Consider the following 27,824-nt stretch of genomic DNA (forward strand, 5'->3'; position numbering starts at 1 on the left):
CGACCCCAGCCCACCTGTAATCTGTTGAGCTGTAGCCCCAGCTATATGTGTGTTATTTTGAGTAGTTAAAATAGATTTCTTCCCACTCATTTCATTATGCCTCAGTGGGATTTAAATCTTGTTCTTACCTTTTTAATGGGTTCTCCTTTTGAGCCTCTTCATAGTTGTCTGTTGAGGCTTTTCTCTTTTAAGACTATTTTCTTGATTGCCATTACCTCGGCTAGGAGGGTAAGTGAGCTTGAGGCTCTTAGTTCTAAACCTCCTTTCTTGACCATTCATGCTGATAAGTTGGTTCTTAGGATCAGGGATGCTTTCCTTCCTAAGGTGGTTACTCCTTTCCATATGGGACAGTCCATTACCATACCTACCTTCTATCCTCCCCCATCAAAGGAGGAATAGAGACCTCATTGTTTGGACTCTGAGAGAGCTGTCGGCTTTTATTTGGACAAAACAAGAGATCTGAGACTGGTTGATCAGCTCTTTGAAGGCTACGTTGGGAAGATGAAAGGCAAGGCTGTGCACAGCGGACACTCTCCAGGTGGATTATCTTGTGCATTAAAATCTGCTACGCCTTGGCCAAGAAGGACCCTCCTGAAGGTATCCGAGCTCATTCTACCAGAGCTAAGTCTTCTTCTACTTTGGCTAGAGGTGTTCCTGTTATTGATATTTGTAAAGAAGCAACTTGGGCCTCCCTCCGTACTTTTGCAAAGCATTACTGCTTGGATTCGAAGGTTAGGAGGGATGGCCATTTTGCTCTCTCTGTTTTGCAAGATTTGTTGGTCTAGTCCGGTGGACACCCTCGAGAGGTACGGCTTTGGGATTCTATTCAAAAGGTGAGAAATCCACAGGCAGAGGTATCCATCAGAAGAACAAGTTACTTACCTTCGGTAACGCTTTTTGTGGTGGATATAGTATCTGCCTGTGGATTCCTCACTGTCCCACCCGCCTCCCCGTTGACGACCTGCTTCTACCAAAAGATGCTTTTAACTGTTTGACATGAATGTTTGTTATTATGTTTTAATCATGCTTATGTTTTAATAATGGAAAATGCTTTGTCTGTTGCTCTTTCTCCATGCCTTTGTTGGTTATGCATTTGTATATATATATTAGTATACTGTGTATACATGTGAAATGTGTCGGTCCGCCGGTTTGCCTCGGTGGCATATAAAAAATGGGAGGAACTGACGTCAGCAAGCCGACGAGGTCTTCTTATGGCTTCAATGACGTCATTCGGAGTCGCGAGAGGAGCTGTGCTATTAAGACGTCCTCGTCGATGTCGGAGAGCTAGGAAAGAATTTCCGCGGAATGCTGGCACAGGGGTTATTCAAAAGGTGAGGAATCCACAGGCACATACTGTATCCAATAGAAAAAGCTTTACCAAAGGTAAGTAACTTGTTCATTGTACAATTTCCTTTTTTTATTTATTTAACTCCCTTTCAAACATTCTGTGACTCCATACCCTCTCATGAAAGAGACAATGTAAATAGAAAGAAGTATAACACAAGAAAAAAGTGTTGGACCTGGATGCAATGCATGATTGATTGTTTTTTTATATATTTTTTTTTTGTGTTCGAGAGATTGCATGAGTAGTGTAAGAGAATGAGTGTTCGACTCAAATATCAGTGTAACAAGAACAATAGTCTGAAAGATCAACCCTCTCCCTCTTCTCCCTCCAAAGCTTATACAAGTGCAAATTCTAAATCAAATGACAAATCCAGCCCAGCCTCATACCGTCACCCAAACACACATATGATTTATTTATCATATTGATCCTCGATCTGTCCTTCATCCTCTCCCAGTACATCCAACGAGTAGTAATGAATTCAGCTACTCCACACTTTGTGCAACTTTCGGGGGCCGCCATATACATATACATATACATATACATATACATATACATATCCATGACCCCTCTCCATTTCATCAAAGTTGGAGACTCCAGTTCCCCCCAGTGTTTAGCAATGTCTTTTTAGGTCACCATTAGACCAAGGCTGCAGAAAAAAACGTAGCTTGTGGTAAGTCAGTATCATCCGGTATCCCCAAAAGGATGAATTTAGGGTCAAGAGGGATCAATGCCAAAAGTATCTCATTGAGCTCTCCAGTAATGGCATCCCAGTAGACCTGTATCAGGGGGCACCCCAAAATGTATGAAATGTATGAAAGGACCAGTCAACTCCGTGACACCCCAAACTGCACTTTCCCCAAGGCATGTAATCTCCTCCTATAATAGTACACTCTGTGATTTGTTTTGAGTTGCACTAAGTGGAGCTGTGCCTTAATTACTACCTTCCTCTGGTCAATCAGGGCTGCCTCCCAAACAATATCTTTCATATTCCTTAGATCTGCATTCCACTTCCCCATAGTCTAAGAAGGGTGTCTGGTATATTATTGTTAATGGTCTAATAAGTCAGGAAGTTTGTGCCCTTCCCCAACTCTTCTGTGAACAATTGACCTTCTAACTGGACATATTCCAGGAGGCCCTCCCTGGGAAATCTCTCAGCTCTCCATGCATGCCTCACTTGTGCATTTTTGAGGAATTGGGTAGCATTCAGACCAAAATTGCGTTGAAGCAAGGAGAATGGCATTATATCTTTCATTAGGTTTCCCACTTTGAATATCCCAATCAGGTCCCACACCTCAAATCCCGTTAACTGATGCATTTCGGGAGTCACCGCCCTTCCCACTAGGGTGTGGCACTCATGGTCTTGTGGTATCATCCAATGGTTCCAGTAGACTTCTTCCAGGGGGCAAGAGCAATCTGGGTACAAGGGAGAAGAGTGTGTGTGTCAGCACAACCGTAGAGATGATGTAAGCAGGACCATTTCCCACACTGTGCCCTCTCTAGTCGGAAGGTGGAGTAGCACAGCAGGAAAAAGAGTCACTTTTTAACATTAACAAGATGGGTCGCCCAGGAGTAGGCCTCCATATCAGACAGAGCAAGGCCGCCATTGTATGGATTGTGTTGTAAGATTTTTAGTGCAATTCTGGGGTGTTGGCCATCCCATAACAAGGACTGCATGTCTTCTTCGATCTGAATGAAGATATCGGGAGGGATCGGTTAGAAGTATTTTTTAATGCATATAGTAGTTTCATTAGTGCAATCATTTTAAACATGGCTGCCCTCCCCATTATCGTGACGGGCCGTCTTCGCCATCTTTCCATTTCCTTCCTGCACTTCTATCACCTGTCCAAGGTTCCGAGCTCAGCCTAGGTCTTAGCTCAATGTCATATATATACCATGGTATTTTAAGCCCTCTCTTGTTCTGGTCAGATTAAAGAGGAGTAAGGACACATTTGTCCCCTCCTGCGTAAGGTAAAGTGTCTTCCGTAGTCCTCAAACAGTTTGAAGATCAAGGGGAGAGTTAGAGAGGGTTCTGTGATATATAAGAGAACATCGTCCACGTAGAGCGACATTTTCACCTCCGTGGGCGTCCCGCCTGCTAGTTGGAAGCCATGTATCCCAGGATGGTCTCGGACCACACACACCAGCGATTCTATAGTGAGGGCGAACAAGAGAAGTGACAGTAGGCAACCCTGTCTGGTGCCCCTGCCTATCGTAAATTTCGAGTAAGATACCCTGTTAAACCTAACCACTGCCACAGGGACTTGATATAATAGTGTGACCCACTTCCGAAAATGGGTTCCAAAACGAAACTTCATAGGCGGTGTTCAAGAAACGGCCAGTGTGCAGCATCAAATGCTTTCTCTGTGTCAAGCGCAAGAAAGACATGAGGGTCAGACCGACCTTTCATTTTGTTCATCCATTTGTGTGTTTCACAAATTGTACCACATAGACTTTAAAGGCATAAAGCCTGATTGGTCTCTGTGAATCGCAAAGCAGGATTATTGATTTATAGTTGACTAAATGCAGATAGTCTTTGTTGTCGCGAATAGCACCACTTCCTGTGTCACATTCTTTACTTGCTCTTAAGTGTTTTTGCTGCACTTACCACAGGCTGTCCATGTATCACAAGAAACTTATTTCATTTTTCTATTTTTTTTATCATGTTTTTGTTTTTTGATGAGTCTCTCAAGTAATGCTTTAATTGCCACTCTAGAGAAAGAGGGTGTATGGATTGGTGGTTCCATATGGCTTGTTCTGTGGCATCTCTAGAAGTTTTCATGCTCTCTCCTTTTCTTAGCTCCAATTCTTGGCTTACATTTCTACGCTTGTTCACCTCTGTCATGTTATGCTAAGTGATCTTTAAAGGCCGTAGGATCTAGAAGCAAATACATTACTTTATTCTTTCCCATTATTTTTCACCGATTTGTTTTCTTTTCTCCAAACACTTGAGTTTAGCAACATTCATGGTTGGACTTTTTTTTCAGAATCACGTGACAATTAAATGTATGTAAACATAGTATAACAGAATAGTTTTTTGTGTATATATTTACAATGTCACAGTGCAGGCTTAAAGGAAAAACAAGCTAGAAGACCCAATACGTGAGCCATCAGTGAACATGTAATACTGTAAGGGAAGACGCAGCTACTCTCTATGCTTACTTTCAAATTTATAAACTTGAGTTCAAGCTTGGGGTTTAAGGGAAGCTAACCAAACGTGGTATATGCTTGTAATATGCCTCGCTGAAGAGTTTCTTTAAGCCTATTCACATTTGCATTTCCTAAAGTCATATTTCAGTGCTTACATTCTTTAGCAGATTTCCTGTTCATTGAGGTCATTTTCATTGCACCCTTCACTCTTTTGAATAACATCGTAAAACATCACCTGGAGAGAAGCTCATCTCATTTATGTCTCCTGTGAATGCTAAGGAAATAACTACTGGCGTTTGTTCTTAAAGAATTAATTCCAGGCGTTTAACCTCTTCAGTGCTGGACCTTTTTCCCACAGTGCTTAGCCCTTTTTTAGATCAATATGAGCCAATACCTTTTGATCTTAGTAAAATTAAATATAAAAAATACTAATTTTTGGGAGCTTTCAGTCATGCTTTGTTTTTGTGTCATCCACATTTTTTTTGACCCACTGAAGCATATAACATTGGGTAAGCCTACTATAGCCATTGGCTGACTTCAACGTGAGTGGCAACATTCACTCTTTCACAAGGAGGACATCCATACACCAAAGTAGTTCCCTTCAGTGCCAGGGACTACTATGGCAACATGTACTTTTTGAGACCCAAAAACTATTTTTCTTTTCTTTTTAATGATCTTGACTGGGGCCAGGCATCAACTTACAGCAATGCTTTATAAAATTCCTGGCAAACAAAACAAACTTTGTCAAAGCCTAAAGGCTGGTCGCCCACAGGAGAGCATTTAGGTTTGCCGATGCTAATTCGATATTTGGGATAATTCTTGCGGAAGTCTTCATGACTTGATTTCCACAAATAATTTTCAGGACAAATTTGTATCCTTTTTCTTCTACATATTGGAGATTGTAAAGGGTTCCAGATAACAATGAGAAGACTAAAATGTAGCTCAACTTTGGATTTTTGGGGGATTTTTTTTGTGAAAAAATAGGAAAAAGGGAAAAGGTTCTGTGTAGGAAATTGCTTTTTTCTACAAATGGCATCAATATTAGGTTTGCTGTGCTGAGATCATGCTCTTCCTGTCGTTACAAGCGGACAGAGTTGTAAAAAAAAAAGTGGTGGTCAATATTTCCAATTTTGCAGTTTCTACCTATTTTCATGTGTAAAACTCTTTGGTGAGCCTGCCAGTCTATAAATTCCTGATATCTATCCAATATACTAAGTGCAGCAAGAGGCCATTTGTGGCATTTGCTAATGTTTTTCCCAAGGGAACTAATCGTTGAAATTAAAAGATAGTATAAGTATGGAAGAAAACATAGAAATAGATGACCATGTTTTCATCTGTAATTTATAGATCTGAAGCCTGGTTCACAAAAGTAATATTCATATACATCCATCACACTCTTCTGGTCACAGAGATATACAGTGTTAGTCAGTTGTCTAAAAATATGGGATTCCCACAGCCATCAACCAAGTTGCAGCTTATAATGTTTTTTCATTGTGTTTTGACCACTCATCAGTTCATAAGGTAAAAGTTAATAGCATGAAGGAAAGCTAGGCATTTTTTAAATGTACATAAAAATAGCATTCTGATAGATACATCTGCCTTGTGGATTCCTCACCTTGTGAATATCCCCTTGCGTCAGCAACATTCGGAAATTCTTTTCGTAGTGAAGGACTGGGTTTTTCTAAGACCCAGCGGTGCCAGGGATAACACCTGAAACCTTCGTGGGTTACCTGTTCCGGCGTACAAATGACAGAGACACGGGACACTTCCTTCGGCGTCAAAGATTCGAGGTTTATTTACTGCAGGGAACACAGAAGTCACGAGAAGTACATAACATGTAGGTTCACGGAGACTGCTTCAAAGTGTATCTGTAGATCGCTCCTTTTATACAGTTTTTCGCCATAGGATAACATAACAGACAAAAGGTTACAACCCAGTTCCCACAGTAAATGTCATAGGGGGTCGCTTTCATGTATTCAAGACCTGGAACATAATTACAGTAGCATTTGGCGGTTCCCAACTGTAAAAGTACATCTTCCCACCATTAGTGCATTCCGTTCGGCTGTAAACGAATCAAGGAAGAGTCAGAAACAGGTGCAGAGGAAGACGAGGATAGTGAACAGATCGAAGAGAGTGTAAAAGGGGTGGTATCAGGAAACACGTTTGCAGGGATCAAAGGAGACGTGCCTAATGAATGCGCAACTAAGACAATAGACTGGCACGGCAAGATGAGCCTCGAGCGGGGCCATCTGCCTTACAGTGTCATCCCCCTCATCATAAAGACACCCTCAAAGGAACACGTGTCTTCCACAAGAGTTTGGGAATCCCAGGGTCACGAAACGGACAGCGTCCGTTCGCTGGCTACTTGAGGGCAAGAAACAAAATGGATGCCATATCTAAAATGGAACCCGTGGGTTCAGATGAAGAAACCCACGAAACAAACGAACGAGTTAGGCTAGCACAGCGAAAACGCGTACACCCACTAAACTCGTCATTTGCGGTTCATAGATACCAGACTCGACCATATTCGGGCGAGTCGAAAACACCACTTACAATTGTCATTGAACCTCAGACGCTCCTTTTGCCCTCATGTATGCAAGCACTAGTCGTAATCGGAATCGATCTCGATATTCATCAGACCATCCAGATTCTGCTGCAACATTATTCTATCCATCAGCGCTTCCTTGGTAACAGGTGGCCGTCTTATACACGTCGTAGCACAGAGGCCACATAAGGCAGGACCACACTGCACACAAAGACAACACGTGAACAGAAATGCTACAACAACCCCAATGATCATCAGAATCTTCCAACCCCACGTCGACATCAGGCCCCAAAACCACCCTAGTAGCGTCCAATCCCCTACGTCCACGTGTATGGACTCGGAGATCTTATGCAACTTCGAGATGGCTTGATAGACAGTTGGAGCGTTGTCAGGAATGAAAATACAACAACTCGAATGGATCACCTTACATACTCCACCTCTATCTGCAAGGACAACGTCTAAAACCATGCGATTTTGTAACGTCATAAGCCTGTCAACCTGAAGCTCTGCTGTAATGTTACCAAGGGCACTTGCAGTGATATTAGCAGTCGATTCCACCACTCGAGTCAACTGTCTCAGGTTCCTACTATTGATCATAGGTCCCCAAAACGGCATGAAACGCTTAAAGAAGTCTCCCGCTTCTTGACCGGCAGTGTCCTCTTTGCTAATCACGCCTCTCACAACTCTGGTCTTGTGATAATCTGAGGCAACTGTAAAAGTTGGTGGCAGCAAATTTGCAATATAACAGGTGCCCGAGAAGTCAAGGGGCAACCATGTATATGCACGGTCGTAACATACAAAGTACGTACCCTTGGCAGTCAGGAGAACAGGGTAAGAGAGCATTGGTAAAACATACGTTTCAGTGCAAGCACTCTCCCCAAGATGAGCTCTCGGGCTTCGACCACGACCTTTCAAACAAAAATTACCGAGGTGGGGTACGATCCAAATTGGAGATGAACTTTTGAGCTGTCTATCACCCACTAACACGCTATACTCAGCCTCGCTCAGATCCCTATAGGCTCGCACCTCTTCCTCTGGAATAAGCGATGGATCAAAAATATCTCTATCTAAATCAGCAATCGCTATTGCCAAAGACTTATGGTACGGGCCGGGACCAAAGTGTGGACAACGTGGCTCTCGATTGGGGTAAGAATCTAGTGCGCTACGAAACATAGTTTGAAATGCTCGAGCTGAACCCTGGGAACTGTAAGGAAGGACCAAGTACGGAATTCCCTTATCGGTGGTATGTGGCATTAACCCACACACCCAACAATTGGTAGTGTTCATCACCAACTGATGCTGATGAAGGAGCTGAACGAAGGAATTGTTCATAAATTCTGCACGTCTAACCTGCTCATGTTGGGGTAAAATATGAAAAGAATGAGGAGAAACAGTGGAGGTAGGTTTAGGTTCAGAAGAAGAAGTAGGTGAAACAGAAGGCAATACGGATTGTATCATATAATACACTCCACCCACCAATAACGAAGAAACAGTTAGGAACAGAAGGAACACCTGAAACATGAAGCATTTAGTACGTGCAATCCTATGCAGTTCGAATCTTTGAGATTGAGTCCTTTCCAAGTCCGACAGCTTCGAGAAAGCCATCCTCTAAAACCGTCCGCAACGTTCTTGACGCACTTCGTTCTGTATAGCAATAGTCAATCCCCAGGAGTTCCTAGGAATCGACGGTCTCCAACCTAGTGTCAGGACCTACTAAACAGAAGGAAGTACCCGCACAGCCCTACGGTCCACCCGGGTGTAAGGTTCTTTTTTAATTAAACAATATATATATATATACAAAATCTCCTAGCTGTGGAAACAAAACACACATATGCGGAAAAGAACCCAGAATTCATACAAAAATTACAGTTATTCAAAAATGTTCAGAGTGATAATGGGGTAACGTGAATGTCAGGGGAGAAAGCAAAAATATTTTATTAGTCTCTAGCGTTGGAACGGAGAAAATATCTGCTTCTCCCAGGACGAGTCTGATCTTCAAACAGTTGGTCGGATGATGAAACAGAATCCTGTCGGTCAGACAGTAGTTCAGATCTTGAGTTCTCCAATGACAAAGGTTCAACAGTATCGTCCGGCTGCACTGAAGTCTCTCCCACAGGCTGAGCGTCACTGAATGGTACAAAGTGCGGCAAAACCTCCGTTTCAGATGAGGAGATGCCCTTCCTCACCCACGAGTCCGCTGGCAAAGGTATAGGTACCTTCTTGGTGTGGGTGGCATGCACCCAGTGTTTGCGGCCCTCCAAACGAACAGCAGTTCTCGTGGCAAGGAGCACTTGATAGGGTCCGATGAACCTCGGCTCAAGATTTCGTTTTTGGCCAAAATTCCTCGTAACCACCCAGTCTCCGGGCTGGAGCTGGTGGCCTGGACCCTCCGTCTGTGCAGGCAGTGCTTCAAAGACCTGTTGATGAATTAACCTCAGTTTAGCAGTCAGATCATGAAGATAATCGATCAGCATTGGATACCCAAGATCAGCGAACACACTGGGTCTAGGAACCCCCCAAATGTTTGCAGGGGCTGAGCCCTACTCGAGAGTGTACAGTCGCCCTAGTTGACAGAAGAGCCAGAGGCAAAGCGTCAGGCCACGAGAGACCAGTCGTAACCTGAATCTTTGCGAGTTTTAGTTTGAGAGTACCATTGTACCCCTCAACCAAACCTGCTGACTGGGGATGGTTGGCGCTGTGGAATTTTTGTGTAATTCCAAGGCCCTTACACACACTCTTCATCACACTCCCCACAAACTCACTTCCGTTATCAGACCATACAATCCGTGGCATTCCATACCGAGGAAAGTATTCCTTCAGCAGGACTTTCGCTGTGGACAGGGCAGTATTGTCTTTGAGAGGGTAGGCTTCGATCCATCGGGAGAATGCGCAAACCACAACCAAAACATATTTTAGGTCATTGCATCGCTCCATATGGATGAAGTCCAACTGAATCACTTCAAAGGGACATGAAGGAGGAGCAAAATGGCCAGGGGGTGTAGGAGTTCCCTTGCCAGGATTGTACATCATACATATCATACAATTCTTGACCAATCTCTCAGCACACTTAGCAATACCATCATTCTTCCATACAGGGGGACAACAACTTACAAATACCTTTCGCACTAATATGTGCCAAGCCGTGTGCCATAGTCACAACAGCTAGCACATATGCATCCGGCAACATCCACCTTTTATTCTCCGACAAATCAATCCAACAGCCATTCGCATCCAGCTTTCCCGTGCTCTCTTTCCACTTGGTCTTTTCAGTCTCAGTGGCCTCATTCTGAATCGCTTTCACACTTTCAATAGTATCCTCACACATACCAGTTTCTGCAGGCCACCTTACCGAACTTGTCACATACATTCTAGTTGTAAGGTTTCTCGCAGTCTCTTTAGCAATCTCATCAGCAAACGTGTTGCCCCGACCAACATCATCCGTTACCTTACGATGTGCACTACATTTAATAATCGCCACCTGCTTGGGCAATGTAAGGGCATCTAAAAGATCATTCACAAGCTGTCCATGCTGAATCTTCGTACCATGCGATGTCATAAAACCTCTCTCTCTCCACAATCGTCCAAAACTATGCGCAACACCAAACGCATACTGACTATCAGTAAACACATTCACCCGTTTCCCTTTCGACAACACACATGCTCTGGTTAGGGCAATCAGCTCTGCCGCCTGTGCAGAGTTCTGGTTCAATCTTGCAGTTTCCACAACCGTACTCAACGTCACCACAGCATAAGCAGTCGTCACATCACCATTCGGCAACTTAAAACATGAACCATCCACATACAAAGTACCATCGGGTTCTTCCAATGTAGTGTTTTTTAGGTCAACACGACCCTTTGTTTCCTTCTCAGTTCGTAAGTAACAATCGTTTGGTGATACCTCATCTGATTCCATGTTAGTTGGCAACAAAGTCGCCGGGTTTAGGACATTGCAGCGCTTTATTTGAATGTGACTTGCCAGAAGCGTCAACTCATAACCAGACAACCTTGCACTCGTCAAGTGTTGGGTTTTCGTACGATTCAAAAGAGTGTCAACTGCATGCGGAACCATCAACGTAAGCATATTATCCATGACCAATCCTGCAGATTGTCGGATGGACACCGCAGCTGCCGCTGTTGCTCTCAAACAACTCGGCAATGCTCTAGCTACTGGGTCCAAGGTCGAGGAAAAATATGCACATGGACGCTGCTTACCGCCAAATTGTTGCGTCAAAACACTCAACGCACAACCTTCTCTCTCATGAACGTATAGTGTAAACGGCTTACTGTAGTCAGGAGTACCTAACACAGGAGCCGAACACAACGCATCACGCAATTCAGAAAAACTTTTCTGACATTCTTCCGTCCATGGCAAAGGAGTTGGAACATCCTTGCACGTAAGGGCTACCAATGGTTTCGCTAGCAATGAAAAATTCGGAATCCATTGCCTGCAGTATGACGTGATACCTAGAAAGGCACGCACATCTCTCTGAGTTGTTCGCACAGTCATTCGAGCGATCGCTGCAATTCTCTCTGGGGTCAACCTTCTTCCCTCCTTTGACAATAAGTGACCTAAATAGGTTACTTCTTGGCAACAATATTGCAGTTTAGAAGGTGACACCTTATGATGTAAGTCACAGAGATGCTGCAACAACGACACCGTAGCAAGTTTGCAAATCTCTTGTGTGTCCACAGCCACCAATAAGTCATCGACATATTGGATCAAGGCCGCACCAGCCGGCAACACAAACGCATCAAGTTGGCTCTTCAAGGCTTGGCTGTATATCGATGGACTCCCACAGTAGCCCTGAGGAGCACGTTTAAACCTAAAGCTGCGGCCACCTAAAGAGAAACCGAACAGGTCCCTGCTCTCCTCAGCAATCGGAATGCTAAAGAAAGCATTCTTCAGATCGATCACTGAGAACCAGGACGCAGATGCTTGAATCAGAGTCAGTAAAGCCGTAATGTCAGGCACCACAGGGAACTAAGGTATCACAATTTTATTCACCTCCCGTAAATCAATAACAAAACGATAAACAGGAGGCTTAGATGGATCAGTGCGTTTCAAAATGGGCAGCACAGGGCTGTTACACACGTTTCCCCGAGTCTCCTCGATAACATCTTTCTCGATCAAATCATAGATGATCGCTAACAACGCTCGCTCACCATCAAGGGAGATACGATACTGGGGAATACGTGGTAATCGCACATTTGATTTTAGTTGAACAACATAAGGGGAGATGTCAAGCAGGCCCACATCATTGGGACCTGTTGCCCACAAAGATGCAGGAAGAGAACTCAATTCCGGTGGGAGCTTATCGATGGACAAGTACATAGGAGAGATTACTCTCTCACCCAATGTAAGCTTTACTCCCGCAGGAGAACAATACAAAGTCGCATACAGACGTTTCTTATTGGGCTGTTATTCCAAATCTTTGAGGGAGACATTGCTCTCACAGGTCCCCGAGGAGGCCCAAGCCTTTCTCTCCCAAGCGGTGTCAGATGGGAGAGATGCAGAAAAGATTGCCATCCACTGTGGGCCCGACACAACTGACTCCCTGGGAAGAGAAATTTCAATGACAGTGCCACGCCTGGTTGAGGACTTCTGGCTTTTCAGGGGATGTCCTGGCCTCTCTCATGGACATGCCCTTTGATAGCACCCGCCACTTCGGAGACCAGGCAGACATGGCGCTGGAGCGCTTTAAGGACTCCTGGGTTACGGCCATGTCCTTGGGCATCTCAGTGGCCATTAGTCCTCAGTGTGTCGTTTGTGGCTACGGAAGAGGCTTTCAACCATGCTAGTCATACCCCAGCCACAAGATCACGCAAGTTCAGCAAACTCTGTATAGCCATGGGTGCGCGTAGTTCCGGCCCTGTGGGTTGGGCACCGAGAAGTCTGGTCCATCCACCCCCCATGCAACCTTAGAGTCCAAACCTTCCTATGGTGGCCCTTCAAGATGATGTCCGGCTAGTTGGTGGCAGGATCAGCCGTCACGTTGGACAGGTAGGTTTTTCTGATTGCCTGAAGGGGCTACTCCCTCCCCTTCAAAACTACCCCTCTCTCCATGCCTCTAATTGTCGACCGGCTGATAGAGCATCACCTAATTTTTCTTAAGGAGGAATTCATGACTCCCTTGGCCAAGGTAGCCATAGAGAGAGTTTTTGCGCCAGAAGTAAGCTGTGGTTGCTATTCCTGCAACGTTTTGACCCCCCACCCCCAAAAAAGGGACTGCCCTCCACTACTTCCTCAAAAAGGAAAAGTTCAAAAAGCTCACTCTAGCTCAGGTCTTGTCTACCCTAGACCCAGGAGACTGGATGGGGGCACTGGACTTGCAGGACGCCTGTTTTCATATTCCCGTCCTGCCTGCCCATCTATGCTGCCTGCGGTTTACGGTAGGCTACGAGCACTTTCAGTTCACCTTAGTCCCCTTGGGACCTTGGCGGTGGACTCAGCTCATCTGCGCAGATCAGGGTTGCCTGTCTTCCCCTATCTCGACGACTGGCTGTTGAAGATGAGTTCCCCCTAGGTATTTGTCTCCCACCTCCAGACTATGGAGAACCACCTGCATTTGCTGGGGTTCGATGTCAATGTGCTGAAATCAACCTTGACTCCCTCACAGGTGCTCCTTTTCATTAGAGCTGATCTGGACACAGTGCAGTTTCAGGCCTGTCCTCCCGAGTGACGAGTCTAGGCTATAATAGCAATGTTTCAGCATCTATCCTGGATTTTGGTGAGAATGACTGAGGCTGCTGGGCCTCATGGCCTTCTGAATCCTGCTTAAGGACACATGCCAGATGGCATATGCGTGCCATCTGTAGTGGGGCTTGAAGTCCCAGTGGGCACAACATCAGGGGAATCTCTCTGACATGTGCCGGAACTTTGAGAGAACTGCACTGGACTTGCAGTGGTGGCTGACAGACTGCAATTGGATCAGAGGTAGACCCCTCTCCCTTCTCCAACCAGACCATACAGTAGTGACAAATGCATCACTCCTGGGTTGGGTCGGTCATCTGGGAGAGGTGGATATCAGAGGACTCTGGTCTCCGGTGGAATCCGGACTCCACATCAACTTGCTGAAGCTCTGAGGTTTTCGCTTGGCATTGAAAGCCTTTCTTCCTTCAATCAAGGAAAAACTGCTTCAAGTGTTCAGGTCCAAACACCATAGCCATGTGGTAATGTAACAAACTGGGTGGGGTGGGGTCGTAGACCATTTGTCAAGAGGCACTGATCTCTGGAAGTGGCTGGAACAACAGGGCATATCCCTGGTGGTTCAACACCTGGCAGATTCTCTGAAGGATTGTACTGAAAGATCTCTTGATTCTCTTTCTGCTTCCATCTTGCAAGTCCTTCTCTTTAATTTGACCGCTACCCAGCAGGGCTGTGCTCTGGGCACTCTCAAAGTGTACCTTTTGGCCCGGTCTGCCTTTCTGAGGCTACCAGTCCATCTCTCTTTTTATTTATTTCCCCTATTGTAAATAGATTTCTTATGGGCTGTAACATATGCTCCCCCCTGCCCCTTTCATCATGCTTCTGTGGCATCTTAGTTTTGTTCTCACCTTCCTGATGTGTGCACCGTTCGTGCCTCTGCACAACTCCCCTTCTTGCTGCTTACCATCAAAACAGCCTTTTTTAGTGGCAATAATGTCTGGCAGGAGGGTGAGTGAATTGCAGGCTCTCTCATCCAAGCCTCCTTACCTGACCATCTTTGCATTAGGGCCCTAATGTGACCATCTTCGCACTAGGGCTGCATTCTTACCGAAAGTGGGAACACCTTTCCACATGGGGTAACCGGTCACTTTGCCCACTTTCATTGCTCCTCCACACCCCTCGAAAGATGAGGAGCAACTGTACAGTCTAGTCCCAAAAAGAGTGTTGTCATTCTACATTGATTTCATTAAAGAGTACGGGTGGACAACACAATTTTCGTGGAGTATGTTAAATCAAAGAAAGGTTATGCTGTGCGGAAGGGGACAGTCTCTCAATGGGTCGTTCTCTGCATCAAAGTTTGATACGCCCTGCCAAAAAGAAGCCTCCTGAAGGCTTAAGGGCTTATTCCACCAGAGCTCAGGCTGCTACCACGGCATTGGAACGTGGTATTCCAGTCCTCAACATTTGTGGGCAGCAACTTGGCATCCCAGCACATGTTTACCAAACACTACTGCCTGTTTAGTTATGTCCGAGGGATGGCCTTTTTGGCTGCACTGTCCGGCAGGATTTACTGGTCTAAACTTGTCCGCAGTCCCTCCTCCGGGGATAGTATTGCTTGGGTATTTATTCAAAGATAAGGAATCTGCAGCAAGATGTCTCTATCAGATGGACAAGTTACTTACCTTCAGTATCTCCTTATCTGGTAGAGACATGATTTAGCTGCAGATTCCTTACCAGCCCACCCAGCCTCCCTGCACTGCAGACATATTTTTAGGGTCAGGGCTGACCCTCTTTCAGGGCATTAGTTGTTAACAAACATACCAGTGTCAGTCCACTTCATGGATCCGGCTTCTGGCATGGAAAGTCATGATAAAGTAACTGACGTCAGTGTGTCTATGTGGTACCTTTATAGGTAATTTGGATGTGACAACCGTGGGGATGCTGCCGACTGACCAACGCCACCTACCGGCACGCAAGGGTAACGCTCCACGAAAAATCTTCCGAATCAAGTCTGAGCCTGGGAAATTCAAAGGGACGGATTCTGCAGCTAAATAATGTCTCTACCAGATAAGGTAAATAACTTGTCCATTAGGTACATCTCATCTCCTGCTCACCTAGTCCTAGCTAGTGTGCAGAGAAAAATTATGTAGACAGTTGTGCTATTTCACCATCACCTGTCATTAATAGTCTGTTCCCATCTTTCACACCATACAAATGCCTATGGCCCTCTCCACTAATACTTAGCCATGCTAAAAACTTCACTGCCTCCGTACTGACATCATACAGTCTGTGTTGTTTACACTGGCCATATGCCTTAGCATCATTTTTCACTGTGGTTAAAGTATCCCCAGTTCTGACTCAGAAATTCTTTATATCACCTTTCCAGAGACAAATATTTTCTTCATGCTAACTTTCCATTGCATTTCTTTATGCTAACTTTCTTTTTCTTACCAATTACTGTGAACACAGTTTATCCTTGGAGAACAGCTTTCGTCCTTTTTATTATTGTATATTTCTTCTGTCACGGAAATAGGATTGCTCAAACCACCACATTAGTTCACTCTTACCATTTACATTGTATTACTAACTTTTTATCCAAAGGTACTAAATATTTTTAAAGAGTGTTAAGAAGAACTTCTCAGCTGTTCAAACTGAACTATTTATAGAAGTAGCTTTTAATTCCATATTCCAACTATTTCAGTCTAGAGCATATTTCTGTTATGGCACTCTTGCGGGCCATGAACTCCCATCTTTCATTTTGTGGTTCATTACTCTTTTGTTCACTACATATCTCTCGTCAATCAAAGTTCAGTTTTCTAAACTGAAATTGTAATCATTGTGTGGTAAGGAGGTCCACGCAGGGAGGATGTAGTTTAATATGTTTTATTGAAGTAGGTTACATGCACAGGCACCCAACCTTTCAATACTCATCATCACTCCAACATTCCATGCAGCACACATCACATTCACTCCGGCTAAGCAGGTGGTGAAAATGGCTGAACATTACATGAGCAGGATACTGCACATTGCTGCACAAAAATGTCAAAAACAGAAGTGTTTTGCTATCATCGCGTTAATATATGGGGTGTCTTTTATTCAAGGTATAGGCAAGCCTGTGCATCTCCGAGGTTAATGTGGTGTTTCAACTCATCATATTCAGTGTGTTTTTAGTGTTTTTGAAAATTATATTTCTTATGTACCTACCATCCTTTTTAGAAAGAACATATCTTGCATTTTAATTTGAATAATAAAAGCTGCCCGTTTGTTTATTCAGTGGGTAGTCTGTTCAAAGGTCTCCTGTCCTTTGATTCGGTGTTGTGAATATGATAATTTACTGACCTACGGATGGTTCACAAACCAGGGTGAGGCACTTTTTAAATGGCAATACACTAATGCATACATCTTACACTCGGGCTTTACCACCCTGTCAATATTGTTTAAAAAAAATGGTAACTATATGTTTTCTAATACAACTTGATTTGTCTCCTTTTAGATTTAGCTTAACCCTGCCATCAACCTTATTTTTCCCTTAGCTCATTTCAAGCAAACCAATTCACAGGGATGGTATATCAGAGTGTGCTGCTCACCCAACGACACCCTCAAAGAACAACAAGCTTAGATGAAGCTGTGACTCCAAACACATTACCAGCTCAGTGGCCTGGTAGGATTAAGGGTTTCTTTTTGTCACATTATATGATAATACTTGTACAATTTACCTTGTTGTTAGATAGTAAATGAAAGTATACATTTACCCCATCATTTTGTGGTCTATACAATTATCTTTATCAACTGCTTTATATGAAGTGATTTATTTTCATTGTTCTGTTCCTGCTCATTCAGGTATCTGCTGGAAAATATGCATGTGCAAAAAAAGGCACACCGTCATCAATTTCTCTAAAGCATCTCCTCCTTCATTCACTTGAATTTGCAGGTTCAGTCCTTGTCAATGTTCACATTGAGAGTAAGCATTCTCAGAAATGGAAAGGTCTAATACTAAAAAGAATGTCCACTCCATTCTCTGGGCTCTCCAAGCATTTATTTCCTTCATTTCCTTTTAAATTTAATCAGAATGGGATGTTGCCTATTATTAGCTCAACACGCTGCCTCAGAGGAGACATTTTTAGGGATGCAATTTTCATTCTGAAGGATACTTCTGACTGCAGATTCCTCACCGTTACAATAGCCCAAGGTGCCAGTCCAGAAGCTTCCACAGGCAGTGCTTCAACGTGTCGCTTGATGGCTTCATTCTGCCCCAGAAGTGAGGGCCAGAGCTGCATATAAGTCCCACTGCTGTATGTTGGCATCAATTTTTCCCTTTCTGCCCCTTTGAACGCTGATTATGAGGTTTGATCTCCTTTTTAAGTTGTTACTATTTCAAATTTCTTTTTCAAAAAAATGTAAATGCAGTGTGCAATGGAAAAATGCCCCTCCTAAAACTACAGTGTTCAAACTATGCAGCAACTGTCAGAAATAGATGTAGAAGACTGACCTACACAAGGTGTGCCTTTAGTGTTTGGGCTCCGGGCACAACTCCAAGTCTTGTGAAGAATGTGCCCTTATGAACTCAAAGGCGATCTGGAACCGTGAAGTGAAGCTGTACATCGCTGACCATCATAAAGAGCATTGCAAGTCCCACTCCCACTCAGAGACGAGGGGCGAACTCATTACCACTTTACAAAATAAAAAGTTTTTATTATAATCTTGAAAAAACAAACAATACGTTACACCAACAGCTCAGGTGAATGTTGTACACTCCATGTTGGTGCATTTAACATACATGCCTGTTATACACAGTACAGTATAATACATTTATCTTTGTTATTCATTCGGAGCAGATTTATTTACATCGTGGAATTGGTGAACAAATCTGAATTCGATCTTAAGTAATTTATTATGGGTGTCCAGTATTCTTTAGGCCTGGACATTGTTGGAAACTCTTCTTCATATGTTTGCAAAGTGGCTCTGCAGTATGCCCTGTCTATTAGCCATTGTTTTCTGCTAGGGGAGTGCTTACTGTCCCAGTGGATAGAGACTCGTCTCTTTGTCAGTAACAGTGCTATGACACACAGTTTGCGCTTACTAGAGCGTACCTGTTTTACTATGCCCAATAGACAAACTGTTATCGAGCATTCTATTTTGGTTTTTAACACGTGGCTCAGTGTGTCCGTTAATTCCTCCCAATTATTTGCTGATCTTAGCACACTTCAATGCCAAATGCATGAAGTCACGATTCTCCTCCCAACATCGCTGGCAGCAGGCCGTGTCTCAGAGACCGTATTTCTGCAGTTTGAGTGGAGTGTAATATATTTGTTGTATGTAAAAGGGTTTCCATTTGGGGTAAGAATTGCTGTCAAGGCGCAGCAACTTTGCCAGTCTTGCTCGCTTAGGGGTATTTCTAGGTGAGCATTCCATCTCTCTCTCGCTCTAGTAGCATCTCCCGCTATACCCCCCTGCAGGAGTTTGTACAGCTTGTACACCATATGGGCATTGCTTGGGTTTGTGATAATCATTTCCAGCGCTGTCCGGGATGGATGCTCAGTCGGGAACGTAGGGTAAAGAAGTTGTATTGCTCCTCTTAGTCTGTGATACGCAAATTTAAATAATAGGGTTTGGTTACTTATATCGTTATGGTCTGTGTGCTCTATGAACTTACCGTCCACATACAGATTGTGTCTATTCCCACTTGCTGCAGCATCAACATGCCATCTCCCGTGTGTGCCATGCTAAATTTCTAGTTTTTATTGTATTGATTTCCTGTCTATTAACATGTCCGCGCTGGTGCAGCAATATGTAGCGCAGTGGGATTGGGCGTGCATCCCCATCCTCCACAGCAACATGTGACATATAGAGTATTGGATGAAACCAATAATGCCCGTACTGCACCTGGGCGCAGAGATAGTAGAGCAGGAAACTGTAAACCCCCCATTCTGATATGGCAGTGTCAATGTGCACAATTCAATGCATGCCTGCTTCTCAGCCCATATGAGTCTGGTTATATTTGTGGTTAACCTCTTAAAGACTGGCGTTGGTGGTGATATTGGAATGTTGTTAAATAAATAGAGAAATATTGGGAGAATGATCATTTTTACAATAGCTATTCTATCTGCCAAGGACAGCGGGAATCCGATTCAACAGTCTATTCGTTCTTTAATTTCAGTTATGACTCTACCGTAGTTTTCTCTGATCACTGTCCCGGATCCCTGTGGTACCAGATGCCCAAATATTTTACATGGCCTCTGTGCCATTCTAGTGGGTATTCTACGGGGTGCGGTTCAGTGATTTCTGTTAATGGGGGTATCACGGATTTGCTCCAGTTTATTTGGAGTCCCAACTGTCTGCAGAATTTTATATATTCCGGCAATAGTGGGGAGAGGTTCTCACGTGGATCTCGTATATACAGCAGCATATCATCCGCATACAGTGATATACTTATGGGACGTTGAAAAAAGCGTAGAGCCATAGTAGCATGTCTTTTGCGTATTTTGCACGCCAATAGTTCTAGCGCTATGGCAAATAATAAGGGTGAGAGTGGGCACCCCCTGTCCCGTTCAGCTCTGTACTGGAATTAAATCTGATACATGTTGGTTTACTATGTGCCACCGGCTTGGTGTATAGGATCTTAATCCATATCGATAAACTTGTCAGGAGTCCCATTTTTTGCAATACCGTGAACAGGTAGACCCACTCCACAGAGTTGAACGCTTTGGCTGCGTCTAATAACACCACCGCTGCCTCTATCTCGGGGTTATGATGGTGGGAGAGAGCAAACAGGGTTTGGATGTTATGTGCTGTTGATCTATTGGGTATGAAGCCTGATTGGTCAGGCAGTATTATATTCTGCATCAATGGTTGGAGTCTTGTGGCTATGATTTTTGATAAGATTTTACCATCTGTGTTTATTAATGATAGGGGCCGGTAGGATCCACAGTCAACTGGGTCCTTGTCTGGTTTCAGGAGGGCTATTATTAATGCTTCTCCGAGAGTGGGCAGCAGTATTTGTTTATCATACTCTACTCCGTACATTTCCACCAGGTAAGGGCATAGCAGCTCTATGTATTCTTTATAAAATTCCCCTGTGAACCCCTCTGGACCCGGGGCTTTTCCATTGGGGAGCGTTTTGATAGTTTCCGATACTTCAACTGTGATCGGCACAGTTAAGAATTCTCATTGATTGTCAGACAGCCAAGCTATGGCTATGTCTGATAAGTATTCCAATATTTCTGGAGCTGCGGCCGCATGGCACATTGCATATAGGTCCTCAAATGTGGTCATGAAGGACCTTAGTATATTTGCCACGCCATAGTGGTGAACTACCTGTGTGTCTCTGATATGGGTTACAATGTGTGTCTTGCACGCGCTGCATATCTTTTGCACCAGCATGCGCCCCGACCTTCCTCTCTCCCCATATGCTCGGGCTATCTGACGTTGTGATTGATATTTTACCTCGCTTTAAGCTAATTCTTGGTATTCAGATAGTGCGTCCTTTATTTCACCTAGTGTGGCTGCGTTGTGTGTGCGTTTAAATTCTGCTTCTAGCCATCGGAGTTTATCTGTGCATTTTTTCAGTTGGGTGCGAATATCGGGCAAAATTCCAGCATTCGTACTCGCGCATACGCCCCTTATTGTAGCCTTGAATGCCTCCCATAATTCCACTGGCATCCTACACAGATTTTTTATTTAGTTGAAAGTATTCTTCTATCGCAGTTTGTATCATGGAGTTGTAGAGTGGGTCCAGCAGGGTCTTTGCATTGAAACGCCAGATGAAGGGTGGAGGTGTGTAGTTGGGTAGGTCTAGTGCTAGTAGTACCGTTTTGTAATCGGATAGTGTTTTCGGGTGGTGCAGTATTGTACTCACCCATGTGCTGGCCATTGCTGCTGCCAACCAGTAGCCTATGCATGCCAAACTGTTGTGGAACGTGGATGCATGTGTGCACTCCAGTGTGTGCGAATTTTGCAAGTGCCAAATATCCACCATTTCAAACTTTCATGCTATCCTGCACTACTTTAACTGCCTGTTTGTGGGGTTCTTTCATTGTGCCTGATCTATCCTGCACGTGGTTGATGGAGAGATTTAGATCTCCACCCCAAACAATTTCCATAGGCGGCAGGTCCCTCAGCTTGTCCCACATTATGTTGACGAATGTGGGATCATCTATGTTAGGGCCATAGGTGTTTACCAGCCCTACCCTGGTGCCACACAGGTATCCCATTACTATGAGAAATCTGCCTTGTTGTTCTGAGATTGTTTGGTCTACTATAATTCGTGTTCCTTTTTTAATAAGTATAGCAACACCCCTGGAATAGGATGAGTAGGATCAGGTCAGTAACGGTGTCTGCCCATTTTCTCCCCAGTGTGCATTTCGCATCTTTTGCCAGGTGGGTCTCTTGAACAGGGCTATTTCTACATGATGTCTATCCAAGTATGCAAAGATCTGTCTAATTTTCCATGGGTTGTTAAGCCCTCAGATATTCCACGTTATTATACGAATCAGTGATGTTCTTTTTTTTTCTGGTCTATTCCGGAGTGAGGATCAGTGGGCATGAATTTTTAATATGTGCCTATATACAGCCATACTGTGTCCAAAGTGGTGATATCTATTGCTCCAACATTCAGTGTGTCTCATTTTTGCGATTAGCATTGTACATACATCTCTTGTTCCTGAGAAAACAATCAAACCCAAAACCCCCCACTAACTTCAGCATTCCAATTATGCCAAATACATTCCCTTAGAAACGATTGAACTAACATCACAACTTTTATGGCGATCACCCACAGGGGGCTGCCAGGTGCACACGTTTACACCCGCAGTGCAGATGCCGCCGAAATGTCTATATTGTATACGGCTACCGTATTCCATGTATTCCTATATTATGCTTGTTATGTTATTTTATGTTAAAAGTGATTTATTGAGCGCACTTACACCAGGCGGTTTCTTGGCGCTAAAAGAGAGGATGGCTGCAGTCGCAAAATAGTGAGTTCAGTTATATGCCTGGGAAAATAGCTAGGTTTGAAGTGATTTCCTGATTTGGGTGTAAGGGCATGCCATACGCAATTCGGGGGAAAGAAGGTTCCAGAATTGAGGAGCCAAGGTCGTAAATCTAAGGCCCCCATGTTTCTTCCGTTTGATGAGAATGGGGGACAACAGGTTCTTATTAGAAGAGCGTAGGTCACGCGAGTGAATATACTGCTGTAGCTTTGAGGCGATAAAAGCAGGACCACGTTGAGGCGATAAAAGCAGGACCACGTCCTGAAAGAGCTTTATGGATGGTGCAGCCTAGCTTAAATAGACAGCGTTGGAACACAGGAAGCCAATGGAGGCTTTTCAGCAGTGGTCTCACATGTTGGTGTTTCGGCTGACCAAAGATTAGCCTAACTGCTTGATTCTGGACCATTTGCAGCCGATACAATTGGTATGCTGGTATACCGGCGTACAGAGCATTTGCGTAGTCAATACGCGAGATTACCATGGCAAGGACGTCTTGAGTCAGGGCCTCGGTGGACAAGAATCTACAGATTTTTCTAATTTGTCGCAGATGAAAAAAACATCCTGAGACCACTGAGCAGATCTGAGCCTTCATTGCTAGATCATTACTCATCACAATTCCCAGATATTTAACAGAACTAGCTGGGAGTGGGGAGCTCCCCAGTAACGGAGACCAGAAGTTGGAATTCCAGGGGTTGGCTGACCCGCCAGTGAGGATCAGCTCTGTTTTTCCAGGGTTTAATTTGAGCTGATTTATATTCATCTAATCACTAATGAAATTCATTGTGAATTGGAAACTCACAACAGATGATGCAGATGAATCAAAATTAAACACCAACTGAAGATCGTCGGCATAATTGAAGACTATAACCTCTCATTTATGCAAAGCCAGGATCAGAGGTAAAATGTACACATTTAAAAGAAGGGGTGAGAGGGAAGAGCTCTGTGGGACCCCGCAGGTCAGTTTTCTTTGTTCCGCACTAAAATTAGCGAGGTGAACTGATTGGGAGTGGTTGTCGAGAAAGGAAGTAATCCACTTTAACAACAGACCCTGGATCCCGGCGCCGCCACGCGGTCGATCAAAAGATGGTGGTCGACCGTGTCAAAAGAAGCAGACAAATCCAGGAGCACCAGGGCCTGTGTAGTGCCCTGGTCAGCCCCCCTCTCAGTTCATCCAGGACTGCCAAGATGATAGACTCAGTTGAATGTTCAGGTCTAAACCCTGCTTGATGACAGTCCAGATAGTAAGATTGCTCTCCAAAAGAACTTAGGCAATTGGCAAGGTGGGCTTCCAAGATCTTACTTAGGTGCATCTGTGTCGTTGTGTACATTCACCATCTATACATACTAGGTTTGGTGACAGCTGGATAATGATCTGGTGTATTTCTTCTGTTAACTCCTACATATCGGCTTACTTGACTTTATGCAATTACTCAGTGTGTGGTAATGTATTGCAGCAATCTTTTTGCTATCTTACATTTGTGTATCTACAATATATGCTGCTGCATAGTTCCAACATGAAGGCATATACAATGTCCCATTGTCCATGTATTGTTTTTTAGTGCAGTCCGCCCAATGGGCAGGATATTCATTCTACCTTATAAAGTTCTGGCCTGGATTGCAATAGGTCCATATCAGCATCTCACTTGGGAGGATTTCGCCTTACCGTGTGACACAGTTTCATAGTCAGTCAACCGCTTCCACCATCCGACTGTGAAGCTGAAGGTGTGCGCTCCGTAGGTCTCCTTTTGGATATCATTTGTTGAATTAAATTGTTAACAGCTTTTGGTGTAGGTAGTGTTCTTGATTGTCTCTCGTAGGTGACGCGTAGCCTCGTGGGGTAAAGCATTGCATATTCTGCTCCCATTTCTTGGAGTTTTTTCTCCACCGATGCAAATTCCTTGTGTGCTGTTTGTACCATTAACATGAAGTCTGGGTAAAAGGATAATTTATGTTTCGGGTATGTAATCTGTTTTACTCGCGACAGGCGCAGGATCGTGTTTCTGTCCCTATAATTCAATATACGGGATATGATCGGACTTGGTGGTTTTGGCACCAACGACCGATGCTCACGTTCTATAATGAGTAGCGGGGAAAAGCTATCCGCTTCAAAGACTTCACGCCGCATTTCCTCGACAAAGGTTTCTAGGCGCCCGGTGTTTGCGTTTTCCGGAATGCCCTAAATTGTTATGTTCTTCCAGTGATATCTTGCTTCTAAATCTTCATTCTTGTTTTTTATGCTTTCCAGTAGCTTTTCCATTTTTTAGTCGTGATGCCAGATTCATCTTCGACCACTGATATGCGCTGTACCGCTGCATCTAATCACTCGCCCTGTTTATCTAGTTTCGCCGCTATATTGTCCACACGTATCGTGAGAGTGTCTATTTTGCCCTCAATGGCATGCAAGCTTTGTTCTATGGCTTGCAGCGCTGCCTCCATGTTGGATTCTTTGGTGCGTTCTGTATCCAGTTCAGTGTCAGAGTGTGCCGAGGTTGTCCTGGGCGTGTGGCACGCGTCAAATGTATTTTTGGGCTGGTTTTTGTCTGTTTTGCCCATTTATTTATGAGAGGGTGTCACAGTGTTTGTTCTTTGGGCAGGTCACTTTGTTGGTGAGTCCCTGGGCACTGTGCGCGTTGTTGCTGAGGGCAGTAGTGACACTCTTGCTGTGGCAAAATAGGCGGTCACCTCACAGTACGTGGCGTTGTATTCAAACCATGTGCGCCCAATTTTATTCACATTTAGTGATGGTTCAGGGGCACTTTCGCATAGCAATGTTACTTATGGATTGTACGTCACTTGCGTTTTCTGAGCTACTGCGGCGTGCTTCCTACCTTTATATATGCTCCATGAGTCTGCCCAGGCCTCGTGACACTTCTGTTTCGCAGTAGCCGCCTTGCTTCTAGACAGTTATCCTCGTAGAAGCAGCTCCACTCAACATGGGCAGCGGAGTGGCAAGGGTTCGGCACCACTACCAGTACCCGTTCGCTTGTGTGATGCTGATTTGGGAATCCTACACGGTGTGGATATGACACCTTTAGCAGCTCCACCCTCTCCACACATGTCTAGGTCTCCGCCCCAGTGTTTTTCATGCTGCGTGCCTTCTGAGCGTTGGGCAGCGTGTAAAGTCACCCATTTGCCCCCTAAGTACTACTGCCCATCACCTGCCATTTGATGCCACTGTAGCTAGGAGAATTGTTTCACCAATTGTATTTTTCCGCTGTGCTCTGCAGCCATTTTCCCTCATCAGTCTCGTTTCCGCACGCTGCACACTGTGATCGTCTAGGCGAGAACGTTGTGCACAATCCGCTTTTCTCACCCGTGGACCACTAGCGGGGTGCTCCGCACCTCACCCTCATTGAAGTTCTGTGGGTGGACGTTGTGGTCATTTGAGTTTCTCGCCAAATCAATGTTCGGTGGGTGCCGCTATCTTGAATCGCGCGTCGGTTTTGGAGTGCTCTGGTTTTGGGTGCATTTTCCTGCCGATTCAGGCTTCAAAATCTTTTGCTGCTTACTTCTGCTGGTGGTGTCTGCATTTGGATGTACAGTTTTATATAGTGGACATATTTTTGGGTGCCATCTGTGCTCTTTGTCAACGGATGATTGTTCCGGCCAGCGGAGCTGCACTAATGCACAGCCATCTCGCAGCGCTCCTTCGAGCGCCTTGACTCATTAACACTTTTGAGTCTGTTACCACAACAGGTTCTATTAACAGTTGAGGTGATCTAGTAAGTCAAGCTTCATATCAAAGGAGAAACATAAGTAGCCGAAAACTGACTCATTCTTTAGAAAGGTCATATTGAGCATTTTTGCCACTCTTCGCGTTCCATTTGCCACACTTTGGGACCCAAGAATGCACAAGGGCCTCCAGTAATTGCAGTAGATCTGACCTTAACGTTGTCTGTACCTCTTGAACCCACCCCAGGTTCTGCACCAACACCAGTGCTGACTGCTACTCTGGCTCAAAGACCTGCACTGTTTCCTTCGACATCAGTGCTGGTCCCAGTGTTGCCTATGGGGTGACTCTTTGTCGATGTCAGACTCACCTTCGCCAGACCGAGGTTGCTACTCAACTTTATTCCCATTCCTTCGATTACCATACAGTCAGAGTCATACAAAACAATGCTCCTACCACAGAGCTGCTGTGAGTTTCTCCACCCGCTTTTCAGTTCTAACTCCTAAACAGAATTTGCCTCCACTAGATGATAACAGAAATGAAATGATGGGGATGATTTTTCCCCACATTGATAATGACAGTTTTTATATGGATTTACAGGGTGCCAGTAGGCTTGATACTTCCCGGGATACTGGGTTGGTTTCTCCTCTTTTGCCACCAATGGATGTGCTTCATTTTCAGTAGTGGGAATATGAGAAGTGGCTGAGATTCTGGATTTTCAACTGTCTTGTGTGCAGGTTAAAACTAATTCCTTACCGAAGTTTTACAGCCTGAGCAGGCTTCCTCTAAGCACTTACTGCCGTTTAACTAAACCCTAGTGGATACATTGATGTGCTTGTTGCTGGCAAGGATTCATTTAATGTTTGATATATTTTTAATGTTTCGATTTTTCTTTGATCTATTTTGGTACTGCACTAATAGGTGTGTTTCTTTTTTCAATAATATTGTAATGCGCTTTTGGACTCAGTTCTAGTTAGCGATTAGATATACAGAGTATACTTGGCTACAAGAGAGAACAGAAAGAGGTTCTAAGGTGAGATGTGGTTGCATCTCTTTTCTTGCTTACCTTGATGCTTCGAACATGTTCGCGGCTCAATGTCATGTTCAGACTGTCGGACCATGGTACAGAAGGCCATCGGGTTGCTCGGAGTCTCTGGTGACACATATATATATATATGACATATTGACATTGAAACCTCCTGAGGCGGAAAGCCGGGAGTAGAGAGAGCAGATCGACAATTTTTAAAAACGGTATAATTATTGTGATTTTAAAACCCTTACTGATCCTTTGGGCACCAGTCCTCAGACCCAGACACCCCCATTCAGTGGAGCTAGCGCTGACACGGGTGAACGCCTCTTTCCTGCCGCCATTGTTCGAGCACAGTCCGGCATGAGACACGCCCACTTGTGCTGGCCACGCCCCCCGTCACCAGGTACAAAAGCGTGCGCTGATTGCTAGCGCCGCATTGACATTGAAACCTCCT

General features: G+C 44.4%; 1 protein-coding gene across 2 annotated transcripts in view; it reads left to right on the forward strand.

The window, feature by feature from the left end:
- The window catches only part of DMXL1 (Dmx like 1), a 2,236,090-nt gene that overhangs the window by 1,290,405 nt on the left and 917,861 nt on the right, over positions 1-27,824 (forward strand). For both annotated transcript variants that reach the window (XM_086961064.1, XM_086961065.1), the window contains exon 27: positions 17,217-17,344. In XM_086961064.1, coding sequence (XP_086817190.1) covers positions 17,217-17,344 — 128 coding nt within the window. The remainder of the gene's footprint in view (positions 1-17,216; positions 17,345-27,824) is intronic.

The sequence above is a fragment of the Lissotriton vulgaris genome, chromosome 3_1 (genome assembly GCF_964263255.1).
Source record: "Lissotriton vulgaris chromosome 3_1, aLisVul1.2, whole genome shotgun sequence".
In the NCBI taxonomy this organism is placed as follows: Eukaryota; Metazoa; Chordata; class Amphibia; order Caudata; family Salamandridae; genus Lissotriton; species Lissotriton vulgaris.